We start from the raw sequence: 12252 nt of genomic DNA, 5'->3' as shown, positions 1-12252 counted from the left end.
TTTTTTAGACCAGCCACAGGAATCCAGCTTCCAACACAACTTCCATGGTCAAGGCTGCACTAGACAACAGAGCCCACCCTATCTGCAACATGTTACGTGCTCGAAACAATATGCGGCGCCCAACCTACATAGGTCAATAGAATGAGATGGATGTAGTATCGTGTGGAAATAGAACACAAGGGGGATAAGATAGAGATATACAAAAGTATTGTGTGGAAATAGAACACAAGGGGGATAAGACAGAGATATACAAAATCATGAAAGGACTTGAATGGGTAAATATGAATTGGTTATTTACTCTTTCAGATAATAGAAGGACTAGAAGGCATTTCATGAAGTTGGCAAGTAGCACATTTAAAACAAATCAGAGAAAATTCTTTTGCACTCAAGGCACAATTAAGCTCAGGAATTCATTGCCAGAGGATGTGGTTAAGGAAGTTTGTGTAGCTGGGTTTAAAAAAGATATGGATAAGTTCCTGGAAAAGTCTATAAATTATTATTAATCAATAAGGAATAGCCACTGCTTGTTACCAGCATAAGTAGCTTCTGATCTATTTAATGTTTGGGTACTAGCCAGATACTTGTGACTTGGATTAGCCACTGTTGGAAACAGGTTATTGGACTTGATGGACCCTTGGTTTGACCTAGTGTGGCATATTTTATGTTCTTATGTTCTTAAGTTCATGTGGATGCACAGAATGCGATAGATGGATTGTCATGTGAAGGGACAGAATACCATGGATGGATAGAAGTTCGTGTAGATGTAAAGAATGCAACAGATGGATTTTCTTGTCAATGGAAGAAAGCAATTGATAGAACATAATGGACGGAGTATTATGTGGATGGCTAGAAAGCTGCACTTTAAGAAATCATTGGCGAGATGCTTTATACAAAAGGAGTACCTTTTTTGGCAGAATTCTGGATCTGTTCATTAGAGGTTTGTTTCTCACTGGCAAATGAAAATGTGGAGATATGGGCATTTTACGGGTGGGTCTTTAGACCATTCCTCAATGTATATCTAAAAAAGGTTTAGAAGTAAGTGGAATAGGAGCAGAGCAACAGTGGTGGGTCAACTGCTGGCTGGCTGAAGATCCACTGACACTAACTCAATGGGAAAATCAATTATATCAAATGTATTTGTGAGCAATACATGGAAAACATCAGCATCTTTAAGAAGAAGAGAGAATTGCTGCATACTTGGAATCCTTATTTGCAATCCCTGTTACACAGAGCGAGAAGTATGGTTCTTAACGGTTTTGCATAACCTATAAGAGCGATGGGGGGTGGAGCTTGGTTTGACTGAATCATGGATGTTTTCCTCGCCAGAATTGGCCACAGCTGCCATACGACGCTGAGGGCTCTGGAAGGGTGGGTGGGGAGGTTGGCAGGAAACACACTTGTTCGGTAACAAAGTTATTGTTCAACAGAGTTGAGTGGGGCAATGGAAGAGTTCACTAATTGCCCAGTGTTGTGTTAGTTCTGCTGTATCAATGTTGGAAAGTATAATAAAAAAAAAAAAAGATTTGAATATAAAAGTAGACTGCTTCTGTGGGCCTTTAGAGCCATTACAGACACAAGGTTTCCTTGGAAGTCCTAGAGGCTCCAAAAATAGTCGATTGCAATTGGGTTATTATCTCAACAGGAGCAAGATTAGGACTCACCGTAGGCAGCACAGATTCTGGGACCCAGCCATGGCCTGGACTCTTCGGCGGGAAGATAAGAGGCTAGGTTCAGCATGCCATCATTCCTGCAGTATTCTGGGAGCGGCAGACTGGAAGACAGATTCTCAGTCCTGGAAAGAGAGGACAAGCAGAGTTACCGCAGGTAAGCAGGGCTCTTGCAGCCTCTCCTGCTCTGTCACTGAGGTTTGCAGAGAGAGAGAGAGAGAGAAGCCTGGCCTCCCGGGCTGAGCCAGAAATAGAAAATTAATTAAATGCTCTGTATCTGCAGACAGACAAGAGTGGGACACTCCCCTTGGCAACTATTTGCTGTTTCTCTTCCAAAACACAAGAGGAAAGAGAGGAGGCCTGTCTCCCAGCTTTCTGATGGGAGGGACCTGCTGGAGCACTCACCCTGGCATTGACAGTGAGGCAGAAGAACAAAAGAACATCCCGTGTCTAAGCTGAAAAGGAAACACAGGCAAACAACCAGAGAAGGCAGACAGGGCTAAGACCTTTTCAAATGTTTGACTGCCTTAAATTAAACAAACAGATCATGATGTCCCCCGGCTGGATGAAGATGATGGCTTTGGTCCTTCACCAGGGGTTAAACCTAAGCTCGGGTCATTCCAGCTCAGTCTCATCCTTGGTCTAGCCAATTGTCAAGGGTTCCGGTCCTTCCATCCAGTTAATGGAAAGGTCAGGGGTTAATCAATCCTCCAGTGACCGAAATAGCCTATTTTTCTAATTATGCATCCTGAACAGTTACAGAAAGCATCATGTTTTTCTGTAAACAAATCCAGAGAAAACTGGCAGTTGCTAATATATTATGCAAGCCCACAGGATGAAAAACCATGCCAAACCCTGGAGAATGTTTCCTTGCTCGCGTGCTCTCTCTCTCTCTCTCTCTCACTCTGTTCCTCTGTTGCTCTCTCTCGAGCTTTCTCTCTCTGTCCGCTTCTCAATCTCTGTTTCAAGATTCGAGAAACTTTTTTTGGCCTGACAATTTGTACCTGCATGTTGCCAAAGTAATAATTTAAAGGCCTAATTCATCAAGGTCTTTTTCCATAGACAAAGAATGGGAGAAAAGCCATAGCAAATCAATGTTTAAGTGATAAAAAGAAAGAATTATAAATTACAGAAAAGAAATAGCAAAGACGATTCCCGAGTTCTGGGGCTGGTGTTTCTTGTCCCTAAGAACATAAGAAATTGTCATGCTGGGTCAGACCAAGGGTCCATCAAGCCCAGCATCCTGTTTCCAACAGAGGCCAAACCAGGCCACAAGAACCTGGCAATTACCCAAACACTAAGAAGATCCCATGCTACTGATGTAATTAATAGCAGTGGCTATTCCCTAAGTAAAATTGATTAATAGCCATTAATGGACTTCTCCTCCAAGAACTTATCCAAACCTTTTTTGAACCCAGCTACACTAACTGCACTAGTAAGATTCTGATCTTGTGGAAGGGTATTTTGCCGCTATAATTGCTTTTTCTCCTGTTGTATGGAGTTTTCCTTGCTCCTTCTCTTGTAGGAAGTCTTGGATTTTTTTTTTCTTTCAGCTTTGAGAAACGTGCATCTCTCATATCTTTCAGGTGGGTCTACTCTGTTGCAGATCTTAGTATCGTTTGCAAAAAAGGCAGACTTTTCCTTCTAACCCTTCTGCAATATTGCTCACAAGGGTAGTGAACTGAATAAGCCCCAGACCTGATCCTTGGGGCACTCCACTTATGACCCTTCTCTCCGCAGAGTAGATTCCATTTACCACTACTCACTATCTGTCCGTCAACCAATTTATAATCCATTCCACCGCCTTGGGGACCCACTTTCAAACTTTTCAATTTTTTCATGAGCCTCCTATGCGGGACTGTATCAAACGTTTTGCTGAAATCCAGATAAATCTTGATAGCAGAATTTGAATATTCTTTTTTGAATGGTGAGTAGTAGGGGGGACTGTCCTAGTTTTGCTCTGTACTCATTGATGGGGGAGTTTCTTTACATTCAGAGTGTCTGGGATTCTGCTCCATGCTATATAGGTTGGGGTTAATGATAGGCCCCAGACTTCACCCTCATATAGAAGAACTGGTTGATTGATGCAATTGAATAATTTTAATAGTAGTTTTACTGGGGGATTAAAGCTGGCCAAGGGTTTCTTTATTGGGTTGAGTTTGGATACCGTTTTTCCTTGAAGGGCCTGATTTACTAAGGCTTGTCTCCCATTCTGTGTCTATGAGAAAAACACAATGAATCATGCACTTAACCCTTCCAGATCCACTTAGGTGTCAGATAAAGTTGTTCATAGTCTATGGTGTGCTCTACCTTTAGATAAAATCTGAATTTCTGTCAGAGATTGTTTGGCTTTGTCTGGAAAATCATAATTTTTGTTTTTCCAGATTTACCTATAGAGCCTATAATCTGCAGTAGGTTTCTAGTGGGTATAGGATTTCTTGTAGACCTTCAGGGTCGGGTATACAATGACCAGATCATCTGCATACAGCAAGCATTTGATCTCTGAATTGTACTTGACTGTTACTATTATTTTGTAATTTTTGTCTTTTCTTTTCCTACCTTTTTCTTTTAATCATTTGGTTTATTACTTTGACATTGTGTGTAAACGTTTCCTGCCAATAAAGTTATCTGAATGTGAAATCCTGCCTGAGGCTGTCTTTCTGCAGGTTGTTTACCTTTAGCTTACAGTTGATGGATGGATATTAGACTGTACTTTTACTTCTTCCTCCCCCACCCTCCATAGCAAGGTGTGTGTATGTGTGCATTGTAATGGGAGAGAGACAATGCTGGGAGGGGGCTGTCACACTGTGAGGTTTTGGCAGCACCAAGAAGGAATTGATGTACATTGTCTTGAAACCTGATGCTCACAGTTTGGATAGCAAATGTTGCTTACCTGTAACAGGTGTTCTCACAGGACAGCAGGATGTTAGTCCTCACATATGGGTGACATCACAGGATGGAGCCCAATCACGGAACACTTTTGTCAAAGTTTCTAGAACTTTGACTGGCCCCTACTGGGCATGCCCAGCATGGCACTAACCCTGCAGCCAGCAGGGGTCCCTCTTCAGCCTGGTTACAAAGCTACAGGCAGTGCCGAAAAATAAAATAAGAAAACGAACCCAACACCGCGGGGTGGCGGGCAGGTTTTGTGAGGACTAACATCCTGCTGTCCTGTGAGAACACCTGTTACAGGTAAGCAACATTTGCTTTCTCACAGGACAAGCAGGATGGTAGTCCTCACATATGGGTGAGTACCGAGCTGAGGATGTCCGAACATGCACCAAATGCACTAAAGATGTGCAACAGGCACAACAATTGGGGTGGAATTTGGGAGAGGGCATCCTGAACCCCACCGGGCAGGCGGAAGGGTGTTGATACGTCACGTCGTAAATATGTTACGCAAGACAGACTGGCCAAAGATGGAATCTTGTCTTCCGGCTTTGTCTAAGCAATAGTGGGCTGTAAAAGTATGGAGAGAACTCCAGGTGGCAGCACCGATCGTAGGTGTGCTACTGAAGTCGCCACGGCCCTCACAGAGTGTGCTTTAACATGGTCTTGAAGTGGAATGTCCGCTTGCTGATAGCAAAAGGATATGCAGTCCGCTAGCCAGGAGGAGAGAGTCTGCTTACCCACAGACTGCCCCAATTTGTTAGGATGGAAAGAGATAAATAATTGAGTACTCTTTCTGTGGGCAGCTGTATGGTCTAGGTGGAACGCTAGAGCCCATTTGCAGTCACGGGTGTGCAGAGCCTGCTCTCCTGGATTGGAATGGGGCCTGGGAAAAAGGTAGGTAGTATAATGGATTGATTGAGATGAAAGTCTGATACTACCTTAGGCAAAAACCTAGGGTGAGTGCGAAGTACCCCCCGGTCCTGCAGAAGTTTAGTGTAAGGCGGATAGGTAACTAGGGCCTGTAGTTCACTAACTCTGCGAGCCGAAGTGATTGCCAAAAGGAAAATCACTTTCCATGAGAGATAGCGAAGTTCACAGGATTAGAGAGGCTCAAATGATGGTTTCATGAGCCGACCCAAAACCAGGTTGAGGTCCAAAGAAGGGGCCGGAGGACACAGTGGAGGCTTGAGGTAAAGCAAGCCTTTCAGAAATCGTGTGACAAGGGGTTGTACTGATATGGGAACAACCCCAACACCTTTATGGAAAATTGAGATGATAGCCTTGAGCAATTATTGCTAGGACCCAGTGGTCCGAGGTGATTGATTGCCATATGTTGTTGAAATGGCACAACCGCCCTCCCACTGGTATGTGTGGTAATGGAATCTGGCTGCTGCTCTCTACATGAGAGTCAAAAGCCAGAAGCAGGGCCCGGCTGGGGGGCTGTCTGTGGTTTTTGTTTTCAGGTCTGATGAGACTGGGATTTGAGGAATAGTCTCACAGAACAGCATCTGGCTGCTGGCGGGTAGGACTTCTTTGGTCTGTAGAAAGACTTTTTAGAGTCCTTCCGGAAAGGCTGTTTGGAAGGATAATCCAAAGGTATCAGAGAGAGCTGTCTGAGAGTCTCATGATGGTCCTTTTAGTTCAGCCACTGCCTTTGAATCTGCTTGCCAAAGAGATTGTCTTCTATGCAGGGGAGGTCGGACAACCTATCTTGGACTTCCGGTCAAAGGTCTGGTGACTTGAGCCAAGCCCATCATCTCGCTGAAATAGCAGCTGCAGATACTCTGGTTGCAGTGTCAAAGATGTCATAACATGATCTGATCTCATGTTTGCCTGCCTACAAACCCTTGTTAATTAGGGTGTGGAGTTGCTCTTGAAGTGACTGAGGCATGGAGGCTGTCAACTCCTGTATCTGTTTAAAAATGACCCTATTATATTGGGTCATATAGAGTTGGTAAGCGGCAATTCGGAGGATCAACATTGATCCTTGGAAGACTCGGTGACCAATGGCATCCAAAAATTTCTGTTCCTTCCCAAGGGGAAAAGAAGTGTGAGGTTTCAACCTTTTTGCTCTCTTTTGTGCAAATTCAACCACCACAGACTGGTGATCCAACTGAGGCTTCTGAAAGCCTGGAGCTGACTGCACCAAATAGGTAGAGTCAGTTTTTCTGTGGATTGGTGCAATGGAACCAGGATGTTCCCAGTTCTTCTTGAGGAGGTCTAGAAGAACTTGGTGGATAGGGATGGAGGTGATTTCCTTGGGCGCATCCAGGAATTGAAGCAACTCCATCATTTGATGTCTGTCGTCCTGTTCCATTAGTAATTGGAAGGGGAACAGTTCAGACATTTCCTTCACAAAATTTAATAAAGGTCCTCTGGAGCAGAATGCTTTCTACTGTCAGTGGGTGAAGGAGGTGATGGCAAATCATCGGTGTCTGGTGAGGAATCATCAGTCCAGGTATCATAAGGATCAGCACCTGTCCCTCTAGGAACTAGAGAGGGACGGGGTAGTTGGATACCTGAAGGTCCCGGTCTAGGCTCCGAAGGCATCGGAGGAATAACCGGAGGCACCGATGAAGGCAATGAAGGTCCAGGCGCAGGCATCGAGGGCATTGGTGGATGGCTCAATGGCTCCGATGGAGGTATCGGCACTAATGTCGATGGCTGAGGCAGAACTCCCGATGGAGGGCTGTGGAATGGTTTTTCTCCTCCTGATGATAAAGTGGGGAGGGCACCGGAGCCATTGGTGACCCAGGGTCCATCGGTGGAAAAGCAGCTATAAGCGCTTCCATCCTCGATAGCAGCGTTGCCAAGGCTGCTGGAATCAGGTCAGTAATCAGTTCCACTATCAGTACCGATGTCGGTGCCGAGGGAACCTGGAGTCGGTGCATCGCCTTGTCGATGGCCTCCTGAACCATCCAGTCCAGGTCTTCTCGGAGACTTGGAGCAAGCAGTCCCGGCTCCAGAACAGAAGAAGGAGGCAGAGGCATAGCCGGAGAAACCACCGTTAAAGGCGGAGTCACGGCTCCCGATGCCCTGTCGGGCGAGGACTGCCTCGGTGACTCGGTTGCTGAAAAAGTTGGTGCCTTTTCTGGACGGGGTTTCTTAGACGGTGGCTCGGACGATGGTTTCGCTCCCTCGATGGTCCGAGACTTTCGGTGACGATGGTGATGTTTCTCCTTATGATCCCCTCGGTCCTGAGGGGGAGAAGAGGTTGTTGAAGGCCGAGAAGTTGTCGATGCCGGGTGGTCACCAGTCGGTGGTCGATGTTGGCGCGACGTTGACGGTGCCGGTTCAGATGACGTTGATGCAATGGACGGAGTCGGGGTTTGAGCACGGAAGAGAAGTCCCATCTTCTCCATTCTGGCCTTGCGACCTTTTGGTGTCATTAGGGCACATTTGGTGCAGGTCAAGACATCGTGTTCTCGTCCAAGACACATTACACAGACTTTATGGGGTCTGTAATGGACATGGTACGAGTACAGTCTGGGCACTGACGGAACCCCGACGCCATGGCCAAAGAAAAAAATCGAGCTGCGGTACGGTCAACGGCCAGTAGGCTGCAAGGGCCAAACTCGACGGTAATCGACGGAAAACAGGTAAAAACTTAACGGAGTACCGTGGACTGAAAAAGTTAATGGAGGGACCCCTGTGGAGAAATGTAATTTTTAATAATTCCATGAGGAAAATTCCTGTCAGGAATCCTTGCAGAGCTCCTTAACCGCGTGGCTACTGCTGCGTGGAAAAAAGAAGACTGAAGAGAGACCCCTGCTGGCTGCAGGGTTAGTGCCATGCTGGTTATGCCCAGTAGGGGCCAGTCAAAGTTCTAGAAACTTTGACAAAAGTGTTCCGTGATTGGGCTCCATCCTGTTTGTCCTGTGAGAAATAGATATATGTATCTGCTCCTAGGTTTCGGTCTGTGCATAGCTCAGCACTTAAAGCTTCCCCTTGACTCCCAAACTTCTCTGTGCCTGTCCCAGAAAAGGTTCAGGTCTTCTTACTAAGGTCCACAGGCTCTTCTTTGCCTTTCATTGATTCTCCACTGTGATGGAGGACTGATGAAAGGCAAAGATGAAGAAGATAGTCTATAGTGCTATAGCATTTTCCCTCCGGGCAGGGAAACATGAGTTCACAGGCTAAGTCACTGGCTACCAATCTCCTGTCTCCTCAACCACCACCACTCCAACACCCTCATCTCTGTAACCATTACCACCTCCAGTTCTCCACCTTTGCTAACATTGGCAGCCTATCCCTCATCGCTACTAACATCACCACCCCAACCCCCATCTCTGCAACCATCACCACCCCAACCCCCATCTCTGCAACAATCCCAGCCCCAACTCCCATCTCTGCAACCATCCCAACCCAACTCCCATCTCTACAACCATCATTACCCTAACTCCATCTCTGCAACCATTGCCACCCCCAACTCTCCACCTCTGATAACATTGGCAGTCTATAGCTCATCTCTACAACAATCACCACCCCAACTACCATCTCTACAACCATCACTACCCCACTACCCCAACCTCTGCATCCATCCCAACCCCAACTCTCATTTCTGCAACCATCACTACCCCAATTCTCATCTCTGCAACCATCAAACCCCAACTCCCATCTCTGCAACCATCACCCCAATCCCCATCTCTGCAACCATCACCACCCCAATCCCCATCTCTGCAACCATCATTACCCCAAACCCTATGTCTGCAAACATTCCCAACCCCAACTCTCATCTCTGCAACCATCATCACCCCAAACCCCTTTCTGCAACCATCATTACCCCAATCCCCATCTCTGCAACCATCATTACTCCAACTCCCATCTCTGCAACAATCCCAACCCCAACTCTCATCTCTGCAACTCTCATCTCTGCAACCATCATCACCCCAAACCCCATCTCTGCAACCATCATTACCCCAATCCCCATCTCTGCAACCATCTCAACCCCAACTCCCATCTCTGCAACCATCATCACCCCAAACCCCTTTCTGCAACCATCATTACCCCAATCCCCATCTCTGCAACCATCACTACCCCAACTCCCAACTTTGCAACCATCCCAACCCCAACCTCTGCATCCATCCCAACCCCATCTCCCATCTCTGCAACCATCCCAACCCCAACTCCCATCTCTGCAACCATCACTATCCCAACTCTCATCTCTGCAACCATCACTACCCCAACTCCCATCTCTGCAACCATCATTACTCCAACTCCCATCTCTGCAACCATCCCAACCCCAACACCCATCTCTGCAACCATCCCAACCCCAACACTCATCTCTGCAACCATCATCACCCCAAACCCCATCTCTGGAACCATCATTACTCCAACTCCCATCTCTGCAACCATCCCTATCCCAACTCTCATCTCTGCAACCATCATCACCCCAACCCCCTTTCTGCAACCATCATTACCGCAATCCCCATCTCTGCAACCATCTGAACCCCAACTCCCATCTCTGCAACCATCAATACCCCAACTCTCATCTCTGCAACCATCACTATCCCAACTCCCATCTCTGGAACCATCATTACTCCAACTCCCATCTCTGCAACCATCCCAACCCCAACACCCATCTCTGCAACCATCCCTACCCCAAACCCTATCTCTGCAACCATCCCAACCCCAACCTCTGCATCCATCCCAACCCCATCTCCCATTTCTGCAACCATCCCAACCCCAACTCCCATCTCTGCAACCATCACTATCCCAACTCCCATCTCTGGAACCATCATTACTCCAACTCCCATCTCTGCAACCATCCCAACCCCAACACCCATCTCTGCAACCATCCCTACCCCAAACCCTATCTCTGCAACCATCCCAACCCCAACACTAATCTCTGCAACCATCCCAAACCCAACTCTCATCTCTGCAACCATCATCACCCCAATCCCCTTTCTGCAACCTTCATTACCCCAATCCCCATCTCTGCAACCATCACTATCCCAACTCTCATCTCTGCAACCATCCCCATCCCAACTCTCATCTCTGCAACCATCCCCACCCCAATCCCCATCTTTGCAACCATCCCACCCCAACTATCATCTCTGCAACCATCATCACCCCAAACCCCACCTCTGCAACCATCCCAACCCCAACTCTCATCTATGCATCACCACCACCCCAGATCCCATCTTTGCAACCATCCCAACCCCAACCTCTGCATCCATCCCAACCCCAATTCCCAACTCTACAACCATCACTACCCCAACTCTCATCTCTGCAACCATCACCACCCCAATCCCAATCTCTGCAACCATCACCACCCCAACTCTCATCTTTGCATCCATCACTACCCCAACTCCCATCTCTGCAACCATCCCAACCCCAATCCCCATCTCTGCAACCATCACTATCCCAACTCTCATCTCTGCAACCATCACTACCCCAACTCCCATCTCTGGAACCATCATTACTCCAACTCCCATCTCTGCAACCATCCCAACCCCAACACCCATCTCTGCAACCATCCCTACCCCAAACACTAATCTCTGCAACCATCCCAAACCCAATTCTCATCTCTGCAACCATCATCACCCCAATCCCCTTTCTGCAACCTTCATTAACCCAATCCCCATCTCTGCAACCATCACTATCCCCTCTCATCTCTGCAACCATCCCCATCCCAACTCTCATCTCTGCAACCATCCCCACCCCAATCCCCATCTCTGCAACCATCCCACCCCCAACTATCATCTCTGCAACCATCATCACCCCAAACCCCACCTCTGCAACCATCCCAACCCCAACTCTCATCTATGCATCACCACCACCCCAGCTCCCATCTTTGCAACCATCCCAACCCCAACCTCTGCATCCATCCCAACCCCAATTACCAACTCTACAACCATCACTACCCCAACTCTCATCTCTGCAACCATCCCAACCCCAATCCCCATCTCTGCAACCATCACTATCCCAACTCTCATCTCTGCAACCATCACTACCCCAACTCCCATCTCTGGAACCATCATTACTCCAACTCCCATCTCTGCAAGCATCCCAACCCCAACACCCATCTCTGCAACCATCCCTACCCCAAACCCTATCTCTGCAACCATCCCAACCCCAACACTAATCTCTGCAACCATCCCAAACCCAACTCTCATCTCTGCAACCATCATCACCCCAATCCCCTTTCTGCAACCTTCATTACCCCAATCCCCATCTCTGCAACCATCACTATCCCCTCTCATCTCTGCAACCATCCCCATCCCAACTCTCATCTCTGCAACCATCCCCACCCCAATCCCCATCTCTGCAACCATCCCACCCCAACTATCATCTCTGCAACCATCATCACCCCAAACCCCACCTCTGCAACCATCCCAACCCCAACTCTCATCTATGCATCACCACCACCCCAGCTCCCATCTTTGCAACCATCCCAACCCCAACCTCTGCATCCATCCCAACCCCAATTACCAACTCTACAACCATCACTACCCCAACTCTCATCTCTGCAACCATCACCACCCCAATCCCAATCTCTGCAACCATCACCACCCCAACTCTCATCTTTGCATCCATCACCACCCCAACTCTCATCTTTGCATCACCACCACCCCAACTCTCATCTCTGCAACCATCTCAACCCCAATCCCCATCTCTGCAACCATCCCAACCCCAACCCCCATCTCTGCATCCATCCCAACCCCAACCCCCATCTCTGCATCCATCACTA

General features: G+C 47.5%; 1 protein-coding gene across 6 annotated transcripts in view; it reads right to left on the bottom strand.

The window, feature by feature from the left end:
- HR (HR lysine demethylase and nuclear receptor corepressor) overlaps positions 1 to 12252 on the bottom strand; it is a 92423-nt gene that overhangs the window by 14580 nt on the left and 65591 nt on the right. For all 6 annotated transcript variants that reach the window (XM_029603830.1, XM_029603833.1, XM_029603829.1 and 3 more), the window contains one exon: positions 1662 to 1792. In XM_029603830.1, coding sequence (XP_029459690.1) covers positions 1662 to 1792 — 131 coding nt within the window. The remainder of the gene's footprint in view (positions 1 to 1661; positions 1793 to 12252) is intronic.

This window comes from Rhinatrema bivittatum, chromosome 5, assembly GCF_901001135.1.
Source record: "Rhinatrema bivittatum chromosome 5, aRhiBiv1.1, whole genome shotgun sequence".
Lineage (NCBI taxonomy): Eukaryota > Metazoa > Chordata > Amphibia > Gymnophiona > Rhinatrematidae > Rhinatrema > Rhinatrema bivittatum.
This window is presented reverse-complemented; position numbering and strand designations above follow the sequence as displayed.